The sequence below is a fragment of the Anopheles cruzii genome, chromosome 2 (genome assembly GCF_943734635.1).
Source record: "Anopheles cruzii chromosome 2, idAnoCruzAS_RS32_06, whole genome shotgun sequence".
Taxonomy (NCBI): Eukaryota; Metazoa; Arthropoda; class Insecta; order Diptera; family Culicidae; genus Anopheles; species Anopheles cruzii.
The window spans coordinates 38515587-38539326 of NC_069144.1; the positions used below are offsets into that span (position 1 = coordinate 38515587).

Genomic DNA, 23740 nt, shown 5'->3' on the forward strand with positions numbered 1-23740 from the left:
TCGGCGCTCAAAATTCACTTTGTCCTTTTGAAAAAGCTGTAAATGCTGTCGAGAAAGTGGCATTCGAATGCGTTTTTGTTCCATGTTTAGCGAACACAGCGTTCTGAAACCCAATACTTCAGTCAAAATATTGCTTACACTACCCAATGAGATGCCTAGGGCTTCTACTAATGCTCTTGCCGTCATTCCACGATTTTCCAGTACGATATCCTGTATTTTTTCTACGATTTAATGTTTTGTTACTGTTTTTGGATGTCCTTGACGTGGATCGTCTTCAAGGCTTGTAGGAGCACGTTTAAATTCAGCAACACATCTTTTTTGTGTATTAATTGAAGGCGAAAAGTCCTTTTGTACTTTCAACATTCCTTAAGATATTTCCTTTGGTTTTAAACCTTCCAGAAATAAAAAGTTTTTTCATTGTAAAAAAACTTATTGAATAGCTTTCATAGCATTCACAAAAACACAGTTTATTAATCACGTCCGTCGGGGGTTTGCTAGTCTGAACTACAATCCTGGTCCACGTAGCCATTGCCTCTGCTTTGTACGAACCCCGACCAAAAAGACCGTGCTGTGAAGTGCTACATTTCACAGGTGAGTTGGGCAGAATTTCTCCGATTAGTCGGTACTCGGACGGTGGGTTGATTTGGAAAATTGGCTGTACTTTGGGTAATCAGTAATCAAGCAGCGTCATAATCAGATAGAATGAGCATCTGACGTTTTCGATTCAATCAACTCTGCGCCTGGGGAAACATTAGAGAAAAATCATATCCCCAAGTCACCTTCAGTCAGGGTCACCATTCGATTCCTTTTTGGGACTGAAAAAATTAACGTTATCTCCCCCGAAACGACATTGAGAAGGGCAAAACAGAGAAAAAGATTCGTTTTTAAGAAGCATATTGTGGAGTACAAATGAAAAAATCGGAGTCGGTGTCGCTTGTTGACAACTTCATTCGATTTCCGATCATTTGATTTTTGAACCAAACGAAATTAGCCAGAGTGCATCTCCTAATTGACCCACGGAAGCAGTCTCAACGAGGGCGGCAGCATAAAATATTTTAACGCTGGCCACGTGTGTTCCGAAGACTCTTCGCCAACGGTGCGCTGCGCTGCGTAATTTGTGAAAACGCGCCAAATATCGATCCCGGCGTTTCGCGTCCAATCCCCGAAAACCGGTTGCGCTCCGCGTGACGCAACTTGGCACTGGCTCGGCTTGCGGGTCTTACGTTTTTCTCGCAAACTTCAAACTGGCCGGAAGAGCTGCCTCCCCGTTGCGCTGGAAGTGCCAAATGGCCCCGGACAACGCAACGCGGGCCCAACAAGGTTTGCGGAAAGCTGGCTGACCGTGACGCACCGTGAAGGGCGAGTAGCGTAGCGGACCATCAGGGTCTCGCGGGTCACTGCGTCGCCCAAGTTTTCGCCATCCAAGTCTTAGGACTAGCCGTATGGTTCGAAAAATGTGCCATTAAAAACCCAACCCCCATGCAGACAGTGTCCTGTGGTGCCCTTTGGGGGGGAAAACCATTTCTGGCATTTGCTGCGACAGGAGTTTCAGTAGCTATTTTTGTCAGGTACTACTGCAAAAATCCGCCGCCGTTACGCGGTGGCCACATCCTTCCAAGAATCCCCCCCAGTTGCCACCGAAAATCGCCTTGGAGCTCGCAGATGGCCCGCGGGGAATACGGGGAACGCGTGCGATATCATATACCGTCGTGGGCACGTTGACGCACTCGATGCCTAATCCGTAATACGACGATGAAGGATCTTTTGAGTGGCACAAAGCACACACGGGGGCACAATCACGCGAACGGCACATTCTTCCGGCGCGAAGCTCAGCGCGGCCCGTGGGCTTTGCCGGGATCTCTCGCAATCCCGATTGTTACGTCGTTCGTCGTCGTACTTTAGTTATTAATTCCCGAGAAACCCGCGCGGATGAGCTGGCGCTTTCCGACACACGTTGGTCACAACGACGGACGGACGGACGGAGCCACGTGCCTTTTGTGTCCGGAGCGAGGCTTACGTCCACAATCGGTCCAATTCCGCCGGTTTTCGGGCCGATCGTGGTTCCCGGTGGCCATCTGCCGGGGGGAAAAAAATGAATAATGGCCCCACAAAAGTACCGACCGGTACCAAATTTTGGAGTTCGCGCGCGCCAGATTAATGTCGGCCTCCGCCGCAACCAGCAGCAGAGGTTCCCGGTTCCGGGGGGCAATTATTCATTCATTTCATTGCTGCCCCCCCCCCCGGTTGGGCGTGTTGTTTATCGCGCTGGGCGTGCGCTTTTAACCGAAATGGCCGACGGAGCACTTTATCACATCTCATGTGGCACTCCAGCCCTTTAATGGGTCCTTTTCTCGAACCATTAAGCAAAGTGTTTGCGGAACGTAAACGGGGTTTGGCTTGGTGGCCTCCTCCTTTTTCGACCACCTTTTATCGACCCGAGTCGTCCTCGGTCACGGCACTCCGGGAAGAGCGATTACATTGAACTGTATAAACTGAAGTTACTACTTCAAACTACTACAAACCTCAACTCCGTTGTTGGCAGGACTCACCAACCAAACGCCGGTTCGCAATGAGTCATAAGAACGTACAAAATGGTTGAGTGCCGTCCATCTCGCTCGAAGCGTGACTCTCGAGCACCGGCATTTTATGCTCCTTGGTCATGAACTCCCAAAAACAGCGCCCAAATCCAGAGCCAGCGTCACAGGGTGCCCATTACGCACGTTCCGCGTCGGGAAACCCCGAGCCGGGTTCCAACATAATTTTGCGCGCATATGCACGTCGGTCTCGGTCGGCCCCTTGCCCCCCGGCAATTAGTGTCGATGGCCACGGACGGGTTTGGCACTGATGGTTGGCAAAAATTATCTTTCAATCATGAAAACCCTGAGGTCCCGGTCCCAGGGCCAGCCGCGCACGTAATAACCACTTGGGCACGTTTCGGGATCCTGGCCCGCTCCCGAGGTGTGTGTGTGTGCCGGGAGTTGAAATCATAAACCCCTCCGGTGGCCGGGGGAGGGCATGATGGGTGGACATCGGGCGCAGCCAGCGCCATCTAGCCGCACAATTTGGTAATTCGGTTTTCGGCTGACACTTTCTGGCTATTAACACCGTTATTGGCAATATGGCTTCGCGCCATAAATCATGGCACCGGCATCGGCACTCGTCAATGTGTGTGTGCGTGCGCTTCGTGGTGCGACCATTAATCACATCCGGGGCCACCGGAGGGCGGTGTGGTTTGATTTTGACTTTGAGGTTCCTAGAGACTTGGCCAGGCCGCCCCAAAATATGTATTTGATTATTTGACAGGATTATGAAATGATGGATTAAAGCACCGGATCGGGTGACCCAGGTGCAGCCCCCGGCTCTCTTTACCCCTTTCCGATGGGCTGCCACCTCTTTGCCGAGGTCCTCCAGACCGCCGCGAACACAGATCGGTCACACATCACTTAGAAGTTGGGTAATGAAGAAACTTTCCCGAAACGATTCTCCGAGCACCCCGAGCAAGCTCTCGATGGCTTCGTATCTGGCAAAAGGACCTCTTTTGTCAAAGTTTCACCCCCCAAGCTCGCCAAGAATATTCATAGAAGTCCGCCCCGAGTTAGGTCGCTTTTTTGTGGTGCTCACTCCAATCTCGGCTCGCCGGATCGATCTTCCCGCCTCGTGGGGGTCAAAGCTGGTGTCAAAGCTCGTGTCACGGTTCATCTAAGTTTCGAGAACGAAGAGGCTCTCTGGGGTTAGTCCCCTAGAGGCTGCTTGTGGTCGTAAACCGGAACGGTGCTTCGCTTCGCTTTGTGCTTCGTCCTCTTCTAAGTCTGTCCCTCCTCCGAAAAGCACCCAAAGAACTACCGAGAAACTTCTAGCCCACCCGAGCCGAGGCAAACAAAAACTTGCACTACTCTGCTCCGTCGCACAGCGGCCATCCAAAGTGGTGCCTTTATTTTATTCAGGACCTGCTGCATGACGGCAAACTCCATTACTCGCTGACACAGTGACCCAGGGCCCACAGAACCGCAAACGAAGCCTCCAAATCTCCGGGCCCTTCAAAGAAAACTCTTGGCCACTCCCCGGGGAGGAACCCACAGCTAACCTGTGCAAGAAATCCGTTAACTTTCAATTCATGGCCTAGATTCTTTGTTCGGCCGGCGTAGTATCGGTGGACCCTGTGAGCTTGCTTGGTGGGAAGACAAGCGAAGAACCGGGGTAAAGCGGTGGCACGGAAGCGGAATTTGCATTTGCGACGAATACCCCGCATAGCCGACCCGGGTTCGATGCGGTCTTCGTCAGAATGGATGTCCTTTTGATGTGAGCTTCGATTCCTACCGTGGACTGACGCCACCGCCTACGGGTTGCGATTGCAATTCGTTTTCCGTTCGAACGGAATCCATGTTCAGTGGCCGGTCCGTGCCCAGTGTCTGGAGTTGAGTTGGATTCAATTCAATTGAATTGAGACCCGTCTTGGGAACAGAGTTCCAACAAATGCAATTCCCAATGGGCACTTACTTCGTCGAGTGGAAGCGACCGATAGTAAAAGATTTCAAAACATTGGCATGTGCAGGACGCAACAAGCGGCTTCGAATGTCATCAATGACGTCGTACCCAATTAGCCAATCGGTTAACAGAGTGTCTGATGATGTGGTCCAAAATCTAATTCCGCGACCCACAACTTCTCGTTACCCCTAGTCTAGTGGGCTCAGTATAAGAAAGTGCAACATCAATTAGGTCGATGTGCCTGCGCCAGAAGAGAGACCTCCGTCGACATGCCGACAGTCAATGTTCCGACCATGCAGAGCCGTCCTTTGACTTCCGCGGCGAGCATGAATTATGCAGGACCCCAAGATGGATGCTCTGATTACGGTACGGCCCTTGGACAAGGCCGGGCTCTATTGGGGAACATAAATTGTTGGGGGATAAAATGCGGGGCAGAAGAGAGCCAGGGGGTAATTGAAGAATCCGTCGAGCGTCGAACCGAGTGAGCGGAATTCTAATGCGCCGCGGTGCGCTCTGGAATCGGGAACCAAACGAGGCCAGGAACCTACTCCACCGTCGGGAAGTTAGTCGAATCGGAAATTAATCTATATTTATGACGGCTTAGAGAATGCTTATTTAGAATGCAAATCGATACATAAATGGAGCTCGAGTGCCTTCCCTCAAGAGACTCCAGGCCAAGCCATTCCGGAATCCGAGGCATCTCATCAGCAATTATGCTTTGTTTACTGGCAGCATAATACGCCGTGCAGGCCGATGAGTAGGGACCGATAGCACTCGACACCGATCGATGATCATTGTTTTGGGGCATTACCATCCCCGGTTCATTCACCGAGTTCGCCGCTGCGCCGCCGGTTCCAAGCGAAGAACAATAGAACCCGCGGCTCACGTCTTGCCGGGGGAAATTCCTATTTTAGAGCAAAGTACTTACCGCTTCGTCGGCCATCTCTTGGCCACCGGCCGCACCGCCCGAGCTGAGTGTGTCCTCGTAGGCTCGTTCGGCGAACAGGTCTCTCATGCGCTTGAAGAACCCGTCCGCCAGCAGGATGTCGGTGTCGCGGGGCACCGTGTACGAGTCGACGCCAGCGAGGGCCACCACCACCATCAGCAGCAGCAGCAGCAGCAACGGTGGCATCGCGCACAGGGCAGGTCTCATCCGCAGGACCTTCGGAGTCCCGCGTCCCGCCATGAGGCCGGCTAGAAGGATGCCGCTTCGGGGTACCGAGCAGGAAGATGGCCGGGGGAACCGTGTGTATTCGGGCTGTTGGAGTCTACTGTGTCGTCCACAGGAAAAGAACAGTTTGAAGGAAAAGTTAAAAATAATTTCCAACACACAAAGGGATAAGCTGTCCTTCGGGCGCGCACTCCTTTCCGGGGTGTGAACATACGAACACAAGGGTTAACTCGTATGCTCCATATGTTGGATTCGCGTCCACATACTCGTATATCACTAGGTGTGTTAGGCACTAGGCCAATGGCAATGGCTTCCTTTTGGCGTGCTTGCACTTAGGACTCACGGACGGCAGATACTTACGGGTCCGACGAGTCTCGGAGCGATCGGACACGAAACCAAACCCACCGAAACGGAAGCCACGAGCCGAGCCGTGGACTGAAGTCGACGGAATCAGTCAATATCCGGCACTAGTCCACGCCGTCCCATGGCGTTTTTTCGGTTCTTTGTACTTCGGTTTGCTCCACTTCCTTGCACGGTTCGCTTCACTTCCGCGGAGCGCTGGTGCTCCAGCGAAACACACACACGAAAATCCTTCACGCCTTTTCAGGTGGTGTATATTCTTCGAAGCCCTTCGAACGTCTGCCGACCAACGGTGAGCGGAAGGAAACTTTACTCCTCCCGTGTTAAGATAACGGGCGTAAGGCGCTGTGTGTGACAGCGGCCAGAGCGTTCGTGAAGAAGTGACTGATGACACGTACACCACGACCAGGACCGTACTAGTACTACCGTGTGTAGCAGAGCATTATGTTGAGGAAAAGCAAAACATTGGGTTTTATTTTACTCCTGAACGTGTCCTACACCGTCGGCTTCGGTAGGGTTGTGTTAGTGGCTTGGCCGGTGAGCGTGTTTGCGTGCCATCTGCAACGAGCATAGTTCGAAACCACTTTCGGCGAGCTTTCGGAAATATTGACGGTCCACTACAGGGTGGTTCGGGATGCGCCTGATTTGATTTTCATTGCTTTATAAAGCAAGTAATAATAGTGTTTTTGGTTGAACCAAATTAGAATAATAAATAACCCCGAATCATAAGGTTTATTATGATAATACTGGGGGGCCACATGGAGCGTAAATAAGAGTGTAAAATAAATTTATTCTGTCATTTATGCTGCGTGTTGCAGGTTTAAAATATAAAAACGTGGTCACCGAAATGTCAAACGTGTTTACATTCGTGTTTTTGGTCCGAGAAAATAGAAATCGAAGAGGTAAGTTGATTTCTGAATAGTTTATAGTTAAAATTGAAAAAAAACATCATAAATAAGAACTTACATTATCCTCTGTTTGTAAACAAACGTTCGGTTTTACGCTTTACGTTTTACGTTTTACAGGGTCCGCTGAGGCACAAAGGTTTTAACCCAAGCTGATCAATGTCACGTCATAAATGTTTTTACGTTTTATATTTTATGGAGCGTGTGGCGTCCCAGATAGGATTAGTCATAAGATCCAAAATTCTATTTTGTTGACCAAAGCCAGCAGAAACGGAGCTTTTTCCTTTTAAACCACTCGGAAGCTCACCGAATGTTTACCGCGGTTCAATGAAAAGCTTTTTATTCGTAATCCAAAAGCTTCCCCAAATTTTCAGTAACCAAACGAGTGTTTTGTGAAACACTGATCCCTTGTATTCAATTACTATTTAACTCGAACGTTATTTGATCCGTTAAAATTCTTAAAAAAATGCAACAATCTGTAACCAATGTTATCTCCTCAAATTCATGACCAATGCAACGTAATCCAACCCGTTAGTTATTTTGTATTTTTATGACACTATAAAAAATGTATTATCCTGAGGTAATTAGTATCGAACCCGATGTTATGCTGACGTGTTCCGGTATTCCGGTTCCGGTATTTCCACATTGGCGTTCAAACCCAATTTATGCTCACCTATCGGCACAACTATCACATTTCGCACCTGTTATGCCGCACCTTTTCGATCGCCATAATCCAACGTGAGGGGCGATAACGTTATTTGCATAAGAACGGAGGCGGGAGGACGGATATAAAACGTCGACGGCCACGTGCTGCGACGGTAATAGCAGACCCTCGAATGACGTAGCGCACGGCACGGCCGCTCGAACCATATGGAACGGCAGAAAAATTGGTTTCAAATTTCTCGTCCCCGAACTGGAGGACACTGGTGACGCCCCACACTGCGAGATATACGGGTCCCTGCGGAAAATGGACTGTAATGGAGACGCCCCGAGCCAATGGAGGCGCCTGGTGATTGGAGCCCGCCAAAGGGCAGGAATTTGAAATTGCGTCATACGCTTCCGTCTCGTTATTTCAATTCTCTTGACTAAACTCACTTGACTTTAACGCAGCGCCACGTGCACACCGTACAGAACTTTGCACTGTTTTTCCCTCACATGAGTTCCGTTTCGGATTGCACAACTCTTTCACCGAACAGGACACCGATAAATAAATCGCCCGTATGACTGTGTCACTGAATACTTGGCGAACACTCGGTACCTCGAAAAGTGCCACTGCCCGCCACTGCGGTCCGGCAATTTTGTTTGCCGTGAAGCAAATGATTCGAACCGCCGTTTGCTACGCCGGTTTTGTTCACCGTTCGATTGCGACCGCCAGCAGCAACAACAAGACAGCCCAGGCTAGCGTTTGACCTACCATTGACGAGCGTGTGTGCGTGTGAGAGGGTAATGTGGCTCTGCTGCTGTTGACATGCTAAACAGGGGACCGATTTTGCCACCATTTCGGGCTCGGCGAACCCTGCATCGCAGCTTAGCCTTTGCCGTGTGTTTGGGATTATCGCTGCCACCGTGGAGTCCTGACCCACTGCCGAGTGCGCACGTTGTTAGACCTTAGTTTGTGCTGCGGCCACTTAACACGCTGTTAATCCCCGTTGCCTGTTGCTACCGGGGACTTGTTCTCATCCTTTTATTTTGCTTTTATTCCTTGGCTCAAATCTACATCTTTTAACGATGTATCGGGATTTTTTCGATAAATCAATTTTGAAATGTCTGTTTGACATTTTTCTGCCAATTATTATTTTCTAAAAGCTCTTGTCTTGAACGTTGCGATAAATTTCAATGCATTCGTTCGTCAATACATCATTAGCTTGTCTCACTCGGTAACTCAAAAAAAACTGAAATTGTGGCAAATTATGCTGAAATGAATAATGTTAGAGTTTTGGGTGATGTTGTGAAGATTCGCCACGTCTTGTCAAGAACTATTCCTAAAAAACTTCCACTTTGACAGAACGTTTGATCATAAATTCATCAAGAAAAGTAGGGTGAGCTCTTTAATCAACAGATAGAAATTCCACTTCAAAGAACAGGTTTCTTATGAATTGGAAACAATCAGAAAGAGCGAAAGAATTGCTACATTTCATAAAAATTTAAAGAATAATTGGAAAAAATAAAAAATATTAGATAATACATTAAGAAGAGAGTTGAAAAGGGTTAAAAAACTTTATCAAAAATGTAATTCAATAATTTCAGTACTATGCTTGCAAAGTCCGTTCACTTTCTTCAAAGAATGTACAATATTACATTTTATACTATTTTACTACGTTTACAATGTTCTCTGCAATGGCTGTCCGACCGACATCATGGTTTTCGGATGCAGATTTACTATCGTTAACTTCAGGATATTTATGGAAAAACGAACCAAAATGATGTACAAAAGAATTGGGCAATAAATATTGATGTAGGCCATTGATACGACAGACGATTTCAAAGTTACCGTATGTATGCAGGATCTTAAACCAAAGCACTTTTGAAGTAACGTTACGTTACTGTTCCTTTCGCCATCGTTTCGACCGAGATTGTTATGGTTATTGTTGTCCTTGCATTAAGCGCACTATGCGGCGCAATTTAAAACTGCATGTGGCCGGAACTTTTCTCATTAATTTCTTTACCCTATTTACCGTCGGTCGGTGTATTAAAGCTCCGTGGGTCGTTTCACTCCTGCAGCCGGTCTGGTTTTACTGTTTTATTTAATGGCATAACTTTAAAACACACACACACACACTATCCAACTCTAAGCAGCTCAACATGGTGCCCGCTTCGGTTTGACCACTTGCCGCTGCATTTCCACGCGCGAGTAAAACTCAACTTTGTCGCCTGTAAAAACCACTACGGGAAGCCCGGGTCTTAGAGCCCTCCCGGGGGCACTGGTGCTGTATTTTAAAATATTGGTTTTCTTTTTATATATTTAATTAACGGTTTTCCCTTCGTTTCGCTTTGAGTGCTTCGGATCGTTTTGCACTTATGTTTCGTTGGCGTCCGCATGGTTTTTTTTTTCTCGCCTGACTGGAGCAGATAGGTGCGCTGTAAAATGTAAGTCTATAAATCGTTTGGTCTCCCTATATTAGGTTCTTGGGGTAAAAGCTGCTCCACCCTTCTTCTCACTGGCGCTTAAGCGGTACGGTTATTTTGATTGTTATTTGTTGGCTCAGATCGGAAGCAATCTCGGATGTGGAATTGAAAGTGTTTTTTAAACGAGCGGTCCCGAAGGAAAGAATTACCACCGGTAGAGCTTCGGAACCGTTGCTCCATAGGATTACCTTTGGCAACAGTGAACGAAATAGGATCACTTCTATTAATACCTATGGAATGCCATTTTCACGCCTGCTCGCGGGGTTCTGCTTGGTCGGAGTTTTGATGAAAATGTGATTGGCCGTGCGAGAAGAGGAGGATGTTTTTGATCAATATTCATAGGCGCTAAAATTGTTTTGGTTGTTCACAACACCGGCCGCGTCAACAATGTGACCGCCTGCGTAGGTTAGGCCGTCTCCCAGTCCCACGTCGGCTGTGTCCAGATGTAGCCCGTGTTCGTCATGGAGCAGTACGCGTTGTAGTACCGTCCGGGCGATCTGTTGAGTGTAGAGCGAAAGAGAACACTATAGTATGGCCACAGCCCGCAGCCAGCCACGACGAAAACCGAGAAAACCCCCTAGTGAAAGTTCATGGACACTTGCACGTTGCACTTACCTGCAGTACGACCACTGCGGACATCGGCACCGGAACAGCTGTTGGAATTCCTCCTTGCAGACCTCGTTCCACCAGCATGTACGCTGTCGATTTTTCGAAGGAGAAATAAAGGGTGTTTGGGTCAAAAATTGGTCAAACAAAAAAATGTATAAATCAGTCAAAAAAAATTATTAAAAAATCAAGTCATATTTCTTTTGGAAGCTCATTTTATACAGAATATGTTAAAAAAATATCATTCAACCCTCCGTCTTAAGGAATGCGAATTGCCGGACCTTTCGTTTTACTCCTTTCATCAAATTTTGCACCGTTTTCTTGGTCGCTTTCTTTGCTACAGAACGCCAGTTTTTTCTGAATTCCATCTCACTGACAACTGTTTTCCTAGTCTTCTTGAGATTCCGCTTGACGATGGCCCAATATTTTTCGATTGGGCGAAGCTCTGGGGTGTTGGAAGGGCTCATGTCTTTTTGAACCACTTGGACTTTGTTTGCGGCATACCACCCATGGGCTGTTTTCCATAATTACAAGATGCTAAATCCAGCCAAGACAGAAAAGAACTCTTGTACTTTTTTAGGAAAGGCAACAGACGTTTTTTTGGACACTCTCGAACATAAATTTCCTGGTTGATGGTCCCGATCGCGATGAAAATGCCACTTTTTAAACCATAGGAACAGATAGCCTACGAGATATTTCTTTGCGAATTTCGACAGCTTATAGTTCTTGCAAATATCTCCTACCTTTCTTCTTTCAGTTGCACTATAGTACTCCTGTCCAGGAAGCTGTTTAAAGTCTGCCTTGACGTAGATTTCATCATCCTGCACTACGCAACAAATTTCGTGAACATCTTTATGCACAGATTCCGCGATCGTTTTCTGGCCGACATGTTTTGCTTGTCGTCACGATTTGAAGTCACTACTTTCTTCTAGAATGCTAGACTAGCTCGTATTTGAGTTCATCGCACGGTTGGAAACGATACTTCTAGCTTGCCTGCGACATCTCGGACGGAGAGTTTGGGATTCCGCTTGAAACAACTGATCACCCGTTTCGTCGTTTTTGTGGTCTCCTGGTTCCGACTTCCACCTGATCCAATCTTTCTGACTGTTGTCAAACGTTCTCCGAATACTTTTAATACATTGGTGACCGTTGATTTGACCACATTCAATAATTCGCTAACTTGGCGTGCGAGTTATTCGGATTTTCGCGCCAACGGTGCAAAGTTTTGAGACGATGCTCCTCTTGTTTCGACGCCATTTCCACAAATGAAGGCCAAATGTCAAAATCGAATAATACGTATGATTCTAGACAAAAACATCTTTAAAATGAGAGGTGTACAACATTTTATGAAAAATAATACGTCAAGTTGAAGTCGACCCATTTTTTGACCCAAACACCCTTTATTGCAGGTGAAATATTTCGCCACGATTCTGGTCGTGAGGCAGCCACGACTGTAATAGCGAAGCAAGGTTGTCGCCGTGTCGGAAACCGTTCGTAAGGACAGGGAAAGTAATAAATTTTCCACATAGTTAAGCTCACGGAGGCGGAAGTTTTGTGGAAACTTCCCACACCACACCGCCCGATCCCGGTCCCGCGCCCAGGATGACGTGTCGCGCACCGGAGGTGAAAGTTTCCCCGAAAACCTGAACCCTGCCTGTCTGTCGGTCTGTCTACCGTGGCAGTCGAAGGGGTTTTGGGCGCTTCTCGGAAGCCCAAACACCGCGCTCGGAACCGGTGGGTGGACCGTTTCGTTCCGGGTTAATGAAGTTAAATAAAAGATTCGTAACACGGCGCTCCGGAGCCGGGGGGATGCTACCGATTATGTCACGTTGTTTTAGGACGGCGGAGCTGAGCATCGGCTTCCCGGGTGCATCATACGTTTCCGCGTGCCGTGTAATTTAATCCAATCGGTTGAGGGTTTGCCGCTATGGCATTTGAAATTCAATTAAAAGCTCCTTCCCCATCGCGGTTCCGGAACGCATTCCTTGGAGTGCTCTCAGAAGTCACCGCAACAGGAGCGAGCAATTTACCTAATCGATTAAGCTCAATTAGAAAACAGACCCAAGAGGCACCACTCGGTGAAGGACGTGTTCCCGGAGCGTCGCAAGGATTCGTTGTGCAATTCATCTTGAACCCCACGGTGCCGGTGCTGATCTTTTCGTAGCGCGTTCTCCGGGCCATTTGAAGAGCACAAACTTTGTTCAACATTTTCGTCTCGCCGGAGTGAAACTTTTCTTCTCGGAGCCTTCATTCGCAGCTTGCTGTTTTGCAATCGTGGCTGACTACCATCCAGCTACCGGTTCAGTCCGTGGAGCGTGGATCGCAACCATTTATCATCTCAATTAGTGACCCGCCTTTTTCAACTCCGTTTCCGTTTCCGTTTTTCGGGGGGCGCGACAACTTTTTCCGCCGGGCTCTGTAGACGTTGGCGCGGCGTGGGTTTTGCGGCGCAGTTTGCGCTTTTTATTTACTCAGCGTTAAATTATCGCCATCAATGTGTTTTCTCTCCAGCTTTGTCCATCCATCACCGGCGTTATGAAATGTTGATGGATGGATACAAAATTTTCATCTTAACATCCATTAATCTCCGCCGCGACCACCGGCGCGGCAATCGGAACCGGGTATGTAAGCGCACCGCACCGTGGCACGCATATTTATTTGTTTATTTACTATCTCAGCTCGTCGAGCGGCAGACACTTGGACCAAGCCGTCCAAGAGTACATTACCCTGGGCCTCCCTCCGTCAGGAAGTGAGCACAGAATTTCCCGGAAGTGCGCGAATATTGGCACGAGCAAACGACCGTGGCCGTGTCCTCATCAGCGCTCGATCGATACGACGCCACGCCGAACCCGGCGGGGCTCGGGACGATGAGATTTCCTACCGGCGCGTGCCTGGCGCTCGTGTCGCTTCCCAAATCTGTGCGAAGGCATCGGAAGGCTGGCAAAACAAACAACGACGACGACGACGACAACAGCAACACGCAACGGCCCCTTCCCCACCGAAAGGATCATTTCGGAGCCGCACAGTGATGGGCACGAATAATAATTGACTACTATCTCGCGGATGTCCCTGTGCTGGCGGCACGCTACAAGTGTTTGTCGGAAAATTTGTTCCGAACTGAATCGGTGCGCAGCGACGGCGGCACGACGACTAAGATTGATGGTTGGCTGATGGTGGAGCGCTTACGCCGAAACAAAGAAGACAAAAAGAAATGTCTTTCTCCCGTGCCGGTGACCGTGAAGTGAATGTAAATATTTGGCCACAGGATACGCAGCTGATGCCGACGCGTTTTTTCAGTTCGCCACTTCACAGGCACGGCTGCCATCGTAAAAAGGATTGAAGTGAGGCCCATTTTTCGGCAGCCATCGTAAAAAATGTAAAGCTTCCCTCCCAGCCTGTTCTGTGTTAATGGCCACCGCCGGCAATTTCCGTGCCCCAACATTTATGCGGAATAACCACAAATCCGCACTTATTGCGGTTTTGGGTTTGTTTTGTTCTGTGTGTAGTTTTAATTTCCCTAAATCGCCCCCCCCGGAAACCCCACCGTTCGGTTCCGGTTCCGGTACCCTTGGAAGGGCACGATCTACCCGGAAGGGCACGATCCACGGAAACCCATTTAGAAGCGGACTCAATAACTGGAAGGAAATTGATTTTTTTTTATTATTATAGGCCGGGGTGTTAAGGCTTTCCAGCGGATTACTTTCGTGCTTGGGTGCGGGGAGCAAACAAAACACCCTCCGACAGGAAACCGACCGCATCCGGGTCCGTATGAACAAAACGGAAAAAAAAGGTTGAGACCCGACCCGGAGGAAATACAATTATTTTCCTGGCAGTCTCTCGCTCTCTCTCTTTCTAGGAGGACCATTTTGGCTCGCTGTTTAAATATTTCCCATAAAACGGCCATAACCTCCCAGACCGACCCACTGACTGGCGTGGCGAGGCGCGGAGCGGCACAGAGGATGTGAAGTGAAAATTTTAATAACTGCCGGAATCGGGCGCGTGCACCAACTTTTGGTCCGGATTGGAATTGAGAAAAGTTTTGGTGTGTTTGGTCCTCCTTAAAAAACGCTTATTTAATGGAGCCAAACTCCGATGGGGCTTGGCTGGGAATTGACTGTATGAAGTGGTGCCCGTATGAAGTGAGTGTTATTTGTTTTCTGCGCTCTTCGCTGCGTGCTTCGAATGCAAATTCTGTAACTAATTTGGGAAGTTTTGCATAACTTTCGTGCTGGTAGCAAAATGACACAAAAATTGACTTTTGAACGATGTCCGTTCGGTAGAAAATTAGCATAAAACATATGCCCGCCGCATTGATGGTGATATTAATTAAGCAAAAGTAGAGTCCAAAATTTGTAGATACGAGCGCTGTTCAAAAAGTTCGAAGACATTTGATTTTTCGCGGGCTACGTATACGCGTTAAGTTGTTACACATGTCAGTGACTTATGGTAGAAAGTTCGGCCATTTTGAGTAATCAGTCAATTTTTGACAGCTGTTTTGCTTGGACAAGATTTGGCTCATCGGCGATGGTTGCCTCTTCCAAAAAAATGGATGGCAAGAAATCTTTATGAAATTTTGTATGAAAAAAGACATTAGGAGCGTGGATGCAATCGAAATGTTGACTGTGGCTCATGGTTAAGCTTTTAAGGCCAAAAGCAGCGCTTTTCGGTGGTTCAAAAATTGTTCAGAGGGTCGAGAAGATGTGAACGTCGAAAAGCCAAGTTTGGTCGAATGTGAACAGTTTTGCTTACAGTTTTCTTCGATTGCAGGGTCGTGGTCTATCATGAGTTGTTGCCGAAGCATAGAAAGATCAATAAAGAATATTTCTTGCAAGTTATGCGCAATTCGTCCGAAGCAATTGGTCACAAATGCCCGAATTTGTGGGAAACCCAAAATTGGGTTATCGCGCTCCTGTTAACACATCGTGGTTTCTGTGCGAATTTTTGCCCAAAACAACACACTAATAATGCCCAAGCTACCGTATTCGACAGATCTGGCCCCCTGTGACATTTTCTTGTTCCAGAAACTGAAGAAGGGCATGAAAGGACGACGTTACTATGGAATTTAGGAGATAAAGACTGCATCGAAGATGAGCTACATCTTGTCCAAGCAAAACAGCTGTCAAAAATTGACTGATTACTAAAAATGGCCAAACTTTTCACCATAAGTCACTGATATGAGTAGCAACCTAACGCCAAAAACAAAAATCGAAAATCGGATATACGCAGCCTGCGGAAATTCAAATGAGGCGAAAAATGTTGATCAGACCACGTATCATCCCGTTTTCATCACCTCTCCGGAGGCCGAACCGAACCGAGAGCAAAAGGTTGTTACGCACGCCGCATCCGGAGCACACACACACACACACACTTGTACGGCGCACCCGGGAATTTGTTGTGGCGTATCGGTTATCCTCGTCAAAGGACACCGGCGAACCGGAATGGCGAAGGAACCCGGCTACCCGGGACCCGACGTACGTTTCATTGAATCGTTCACCCGATCCGTCCGGTGCGGAAGAATGTGGCACAAGCATCGCACCGGGCGGGCTTGCCCGAACGGGGGGGGGAGGGGGGAGCGTTGGTATTTCAACGAACCGTGACTTTAATATCTGCTCCCTTACAGACACCCGGTTCCCGGTTTCCGGCACTGTTGCGCGCACGTACCGCACCGAGCGAACGGAGCAATGCGCAACAAGGACGAACGGCCCGTTCGGGCCGGGCCGGGACAGATGGCATACGTGAGTGTGTGTGTGGTGGTGTGGTGGTGGGGCTAAGAAAACATACTCACCTCGGTCAGGTAGCCCCGTACGCTTTGATCGGAGTAGCTGCGCTTCACGATGCGGCCCGACACTGGCCGCATGATGGAAATTGCGCCAAACACGGCAAACGCAACCCACACCTGCCGACAGAGAGAAAAGGAGAGAGAGAGAGAGGAGAGAAGGAGAGAGCGAGTGAGTGTCAGTTCTTTGGAGTGAAAGGATGCGAGCCGTGAAGGCCCCCGGGGGACCCATAGCGTCGTGTGCCGCGGCGCCAGCGAATGCATTGCCTTGCGCGGCCGAATCGAGCATGTCCAATCACAACCCTGATTTCGGTTAAGCTGCTTTTATGCTTCATGATTTCGCGTGACGTCAAACCGGAAAAAGGGCCCCTGGCGGACCACGGTTCCTAATGAAATTATCACCATTTCGCGCGCACACGAATCCGATTGCCGAAGCGAAGGCTGGCAGCGACGGGTGACCCGGTGACAATTTGTTACGGGGTTTTTTATTCTTCAAGTGCGACATAAAACTACAAACTACAAGCCGAGGGGCTGCTGCTCTCGAGCGTCCCTTGAGAGCTGCTCGGTCACCGGCGCGCAGTAACGGCATTACTTTGCTTCCAATCGTGCTGTCAATCGGGTGCTACCGGGCGAACAATGCCCGGCCCGGCCCGGGCCCGGAAGTACCCCCCCCCGGGAGGTGGCGGTAATCCCCGCCGGGAGCTGCGGCAGTAAATGAAAGGGTCCCGAACGTGCTCCGTACGTCGTGCGGCCCAAAGAAAGCTCAGGAGCTCAGAATAATGAGAGAAGAGGCCGCAGAACAGAAAAAGAAACACAAGGGCGGACGCTATGAAAGGACCAACGAAACTGCGCCACAACGCAGCACCAGCTTTTGCGTCTTTTGCCGTGTCCCCGTCCCCGTGGGGTCCTTGAGGATTTCGTCCACGGCAGTGGACGTGGCGTGGAGTGTAGGGACGCGAAGGTAACAAAGTGGAGGGATTTCTTTCTAAAGGGTTGAGCTTTCTTTCTTCTTCCTCTGGTAGAAAACGCGAAGCGAACGCCATTAAGAAGTCGCAGCACTCCGCTATTGCACAGCAAGGGACGCGCCAGGAAGATCACGTGTGTTTTGGAGGTTCATCCTTGAATGTCAGGGCGCATGTTTTCTTAACCAAAAATTATCGGCTTTTAGCCTATAAAATTCCGGACTAATGACTGATGTATTGATTTAAGGATCTATTGGAGCTTCACTATCCAGTACGTCTCTCGTCGGCGGTGGCTCAGTACCAGAAGTATCAAAATTTCCAAAATCGAAACGAGAACAGAGGCGACAAAATGCGGACACCACTGTAAGGCGCGCGATACCAACGTGAACCTGTGAGACGAATGTGAGTCCGCGTGTGCGGCTGCTGCTGATCGATAGCCGCGTCGTGTGCAGCATCCGAGCGCCTTCCGGTGGGGAAGTTATTGGCTGCCGATATTATATGATTAGCGGACGAAAAAGGACGAAGCATTGAGCACTACTCTTGCGTCGACCCCAGCTCCGGGTGGCAGGGAACAGTTAACAGACTTACCTTTCGTAGTTGATTCGACCACGGCATCTTTCGCCCGTGATCCGGAAACAGGCCCCCCGAAAACGCCGGTCCTCTTGCTCTGCTGCTGTGCGTCGGTTGTCGGAATGCAATTGATGGGCCAATTGTCACCCACTTGGCGAGCCCGGGATCCGGGATTGTTTGCTTGTCAACGGTGCGTCGGTTGTGTCTACAAACGCCTTGTCTGCCGCCGCATCACTCGGACTCGGCTTCAGGAGCAGTTTATCTCGGCTCGAGTTTATCTCACCCGGAACCCCGGGATGACGCTAGTGGGGTGCATCAGAGCATAACACCACCGATCCGATGTGGTCCATTCGGTAGCACCTTCACGCACACACACACGCGAACACAAACCCTTCGGCGGTGGCGAGCTGTCGGATTATCAGTTGCGGCGCGAGAAAAATAAACCAACCAAACGACCCACAACTTGTTGATAACGATCCGCAGAGTCGACACTGACAACAACCCTATCGGGGTGAATCGGAGGGTGACCGAACTACGCTTCGCACTTCACTCGATACTGGCTTAACGTGTGTTTGTTTCGGTAAACATATCCTCACCGTTTATGTGCAAAAAAATGTCGGCTTCACATCGGGATCGGGATGTAACGGGGGTCGAACGGGGGGGTCCAGCCCGCAACTAAGTTACTGTGCACGCGCGCGCGCGCGTGTGTGTGTGTGTGCACTCGGTGCACTTCCTTATGCGAGAGATGATGCGGACAATAAATAAATAACCGCAGCTAATCGGCAGCGACTCTCTAATCGGATTAGCCACATCATCCGGACGTCGCTCGGGCAGTGGATGGGGTCTGACCGCACGCCGACCGCCGTAAATGGTGGCGTAAATAGACTGGGACTGAGTTCAAACAACACACCTCCGGCCACTCCGGTCGAAAGAAGATCGTCAACTGAACCGTCGCCGGTCGGCGTGCGAATTATGTATGCCGGTGGCGCGGTTTGCCGAAGTCCGTGCACAAGGTTCGTGGGCCCGGCGAGCGAGTGAGAGAGATCACCGTACCTGTGCAGCTTGGAGTGCTTGGATTGCAAAATCGTGGAACTTAAAAGTTTGCGATTTCGAAGCTTCCGGAAATTTTAACGAGAGCTTTCCTGATGGAGGCGCCTGGTAACGCGTACTCCGCGGAAGCGTCCGCCGGGGACGAAAGCTTGTGCTCGATTCGAGCAGTAACGTCAGTGCCAGTGGCATTCGAAATATCAACAGGATGAGCATAGTTCAGTAAATAATTTATGTCCTAAAAATGTTTCATAAAAATTCGTTTTATTAGTAAAACCTTAGAAAGGGCTATGCATTTTAAGCCATTCATGCCATTCATTCCGTTCATTCCTTTCTTTCAGCCCTTCTCATGCTTCTCGCACACCCCTTTGGTTATGCATTCAGACTCACCCTAATGCTGATTCGGCCTGTTGTTGTCTGTTGCTCTGGTTTTGATGGCCACGCGACAACACATGTGCTGCGCCATTTGAATACTAATGTTCAGCCGTCGGCGACCGTTTACACGTACGGCAGTCGTCCCAGTCGTCCCATTAGCGAACGTCCCGCATTTGATATGCGTTTGGCGGCTTATTTATTCCTCACACCAGTATCGCAGGCGAAGTCAACCCGCGTTTCATAGTACGACCGTCGTACCCGTTGGATGGTGTCCCTCGTTTTAAAGGCGCCTGATGTGTGGCGAAAAAAAAAACGGAACACACACACACAACACCACGAGTCTTTGCGCCACGATGCGGCCCCCGATCCGATCCGATCTGCCCTATATTACGGCCGCTTACGTCACAACCGGCGCGTCGCTGCTGGCAGCAGGACCAGAAAAGGTGAGCAACATTTGCATCGACAGCGCGCCACGAGGATGCGCCCGGTGCATCCTTTTCGCACACCGAAACCGAACCAAACCGAACCGAACCGAACTGCATCGGTCAACGACCTTTCGGGTGTTGCCACCGGGTGTCTCGAGCCGGTTTGCTCGCCGGCTGGCTGGGAAGATTGGAGTATGTAAATAAGATCGACAGCTGTTAGCAGTTGCACGAAAGAATGCACCACGATTATTGTGAAACGACGACCTAATTACTGTCACTGAAATGCTAGAAATATTTTGAATATAATCCACTTCGAGGGTGTATTTTCAACCCCGAAGGGAGCAGCCTAGCGAACGGATATCACCTCCGCCGGGGGGCGCTTGGGAAGGTATTCCGTTTCTGGTATTTCCGGCGAAACGTTATCGGAACGTGAGAACTGCCAGCTGACAGCCACGTTGCCCGGGGAGATGCTTTAATTTTGCGGCCAAGATGCAAAACAATATCCTGCCCGGAGGAGCTTCCCTGAAAATGATTGACATCGGCGCGTTTTGACAATTTAGACAGCTCCCGGAAGAGTGGCTCTTCTTCGCTCGGCGACGTTTAAAAATAGATTATTTCGATGATCAAATGTTCACGGAAACTCAATTAAGCACCCTTTCGATGACGGTTGGATCTGGCCATCGTAGAGACAGTAATAACTTCCTGCGGCAACAGTACCCATTGATGAGAGATGCCATTACATAATTAACTCGCTGTATAGGATAAGCAATCGGTTCGGCTTTATTCGTCGGCCATCTTGAGGTTATGTAACCGGAGCAGCGACCGAGGTCGGAACTCCGTACTCAGCCTGCGGTCCATGCCCTGCCCCGAGGCTCTCCGCGGAAGCTGAAGCATCCGGCAGTGAGGGTCCAGCCGATCGCTCGCCGGCTTGGGTCGACTCCACGTTCGTTGGTTGCTGATCAGTGGTCGGAACTCCCGACTGCAGTCCCGGTAATCCCCCGGAAACCAACCGGATACCGGCCGGTGAACCGAAGGCAGTCAAGATCGTTTGACCGACCGCCCTTGGCATGGTAGTTTGGCCCTCTTGTGGGTCTGCTTTCCGGGCATCGATAACTCCCGGCAGCGACGACGGATCAACTACAGGTCCACTGCCAACGGCCGGTCCTGGTAGTGGCGCTGGAGAGAAAATCGGGGCGATGCTAGGTGATGCCAGGGAGACGGATGCATAGGGTAGAACCGGAGCTCCCAGCCTTAGCACAGGTCCTGCCACTAGCTGTGGGACAATCACCGGGGCAGCATAGCCCAGATTGGTGGGCACGAACGTGGGTCCATAGCTGCGTCCCACGAGCTGAGTGTACGCCGACTGGAAAGCTGATTGCGCCGGAACGATCGCCAAAGGAGCTGCGGTGTGCAGTAGTCCTGCCTCCGTCTGAAGCAATCCGGCCAGCACCACGACACAAACCTGCAGAACCTGAAAAGACGTTCAATAGTAATACACTTTGGTACTCTGGCTGAAGCCCAAACGAGTATCGAGTGACCAACCTGAGACACTGCCATGATGTCGCGGGTGTTTGGTCCACTAAACTGATGAGCTATGCGTAGCCAAACCGTGGTTTTTATAACCACCTTTCCGACGGGCCGTAGAAAGTTTCTTGGCGGGGACCCTCGGATATTAGGCACCGAGCGAAAATCGACAGCGCAATGGAGCTCTGGCGAGTGCCCGGGAGTTAGGTTGAATGTAAATCGGTTTTAAATCGATTGTCGGGTGTCCAGCGCATGGTGTCCGCCCGACATACGGTGCATGAATTATGCAGAATGCTCACCCAGCCGAAGCCGAAAAAATAAGCCTACGAAAACTAAAAGATTTACTCTTCTTCTTCACGCCCTTGTTGTGGTGGTCTCCTTCCTTTCGTAACTTGTGGCCTCGGTTTCGATTTCGGGTGTTTCTTTTCAAATATTAATTTCTCGTTACAAACACGAAGGGAGCCAAGTAAAAGAATTCTTTCGCCCATTCAAGGCAATCTTGGCTTCCCGAAGGGCTTGGAATCGGTCGCGATTGATTAGTTTGTACATTAGAACTGTCAGGCACATGCCATCGAGTCTGGCATTTGCCGGATGTTTCTCTCAAAGGTTCCTGTGCCAGATTCGGCGTAAATATTTTATGACATTCACCAGGCCCGATAGCAAAAACCGGAAGCTCCGATAATCCGAGTTCCGAAATGCTGACGGGGATCGCCCACATATGACAATGTGGAAGCAATCCGTTTGCTTGCGTTTCATAAGGCACTCTCGGAGCCTTGATTGGAATTTTAAGCACGCTTTGGCCTACATAAAAGTAACTACGTGTCACCGAACCGGATTAGCTGTCTATGCCTGTCAGCAGCGTTCGGTTGATCCGTTTGATGTGAGCAAAGCGTAATCGTCAGATATGTCATTCCCAATCGACGATAAAACCTAAGCAGGGTATTATTTTATGATTAAAAATTAGATCGATTAGCAAAGATCCAATAGCATCGTATCCGCCTATCCAATGCGTGTAATATCATCAAAGCCGAAAACACCCCTAACTCGCGTTCCTTGGGCTCCTCCGGGCATATTTGTCCTCCGGGCTTCGGGGACATCAGCAACGAGCCGTTAATTATGCCGTGCCCGGTTTGCACGCACCTCGGTGATGCCCGGTGCGTCATCATTATTGGCGGCATCGGCAAATCCATTCCCAAGGTTTACGGGTCTCATTAACAGCCTGCCCTGCCATGGCTTAGCCCCGGTGCTCCTCCGAAATCGACTAAAAATAGTGTTTGGCCAGCCGGTGAAGCAGAAGGAAAAGAAGTCACCACACCACACGAATCCTTCCGCGCCAAATTAGGCTATTTATAGGAAAGGGGAGCAAGTTGCAAGTTGTCGAAAAAGTAAACAACGCCATCCGTGAGGGCCACGGCAACACATCGGCATGTGACGGTATGGGTTGCTAAGAGACCGGCAACCGACCGGCTTGGGATGAGATTTTCGTGAAAAGTGTTTTCCATTATTAGCGACGTGTTTGAAATACCGAGTTACTGTTTGCACATCATCGTCAGAAAATAATAATCTATACTGTCAGAAGATAATAAACTGTCTATTGGGGGGAAAATTCATTGAGAACAGTGTTTTTCTCACAAACATTTAATATTCATCACTGAGCTTTCTGTGGCGTCTTATAGAGACTTATCAATCAAACAGATGTTTTGCGCCGCTACGCAGCCACGTGTAGTTCGCATCCCGATCCTTCGCCCTACGTGGCTCTTCCACGAAATCCGACGACCGTATGATAGGTAAAGTTATCCACTAATCTGTTCGATACCCCGTTCCGTGCCGGTTCGTCCGGTGTCACTGGTGAGTCGCAATAAACAAGTTAAACTTCACCCGTGCGAATCCGTAACCGTGGTCCGAGGAGAGGTTAAAGACACCATCGCCAGCTAATGGCCACAGGCATCATTATGCTAAACATGTAAAATACCATCATTCGATTCAAAAATATACCTGTCGCAGCATATTTTGCGCTTCAAAATCAGCTCGCATGTTTCGCACAATCGAATCGGAGGCTTCCGTTACCTTATTTAAAACTTTCTAACTGGCCCATTAACAGCGAGCCGGGCCCACGTAGCCCGCACATCGCACATCTGTGTCCTGACGCTATTCTGAGCCGACGCCACAAAGCGATGACGTCAAGAGTGTTTCCTCCCGGGTGCATCACGGGTGCATCTCTTTGTTTGCCAGCTGCTTTTTATGCTTCTTCCCAGGAAGTGTGCCGCCATATTGGTGTGATTGAGCGGTTAGCTTCGCTTCGCTCAAGTGAACCGGACAGGCTCGGCCAGCAGGTGGGCCGTGCTGGGACCTTCGAAGGAAAAAGTTCAAAGGTGAGCCAGGCAGGACAAATGTGGTTCCCACAGTGC

The 23740-nt window shown here is 49.5% G+C and overlaps 2 protein-coding genes across 3 annotated transcripts in view; both read right to left on the reverse strand.

The window, feature by feature from the left end:
- LOC128268440 (peptidyl-alpha-hydroxyglycine alpha-amidating lyase 2) overlaps positions 1-6309 on the reverse strand; it is an 11062-nt gene extending 4753 nt beyond the window's left edge. Inside the window, exons 1-2 of one of the 2 annotated variants that reach the window (XM_053005534.1) lie at positions 6017-6309; positions 5414-5753 (exon numbers count right to left, since the gene is read on the reverse strand). In XM_053005534.1, the coding sequence (XP_052861494.1) occupies positions 5414-5671 (258 nt within the window). In that variant the 5' untranslated portion in view covers positions 5672-5753; positions 6017-6309. Of the gene's footprint in view, positions 1-5413; positions 5757-6016 lie in introns of both variants that reach the window. The other variant, XM_053005533.1, reaches the window with a different exon arrangement.
- A 3366-nt stretch (positions 6310-9675) lies between these two features.
- Positions 9676-18776, reverse strand: LOC128278176 (uncharacterized). The gene is made up of 4 exons (XM_053016845.1): positions 17980-18776; positions 16439-16549; positions 10663-10745; positions 9676-10544 (listed from the first exon to the last, which is right to left on the reverse strand). Exons 1-4 carry the CDS (start codon positions 18004-18006, stop codon positions 10454-10456), a joined length of 312 nt encoding a protein of 103 aa, XP_052872805.1. The 5' UTR covers positions 18007-18776; the 3' UTR covers positions 9676-10453.
- Between the last annotated feature and the right edge of the window lie 4964 nt (positions 18777-23740).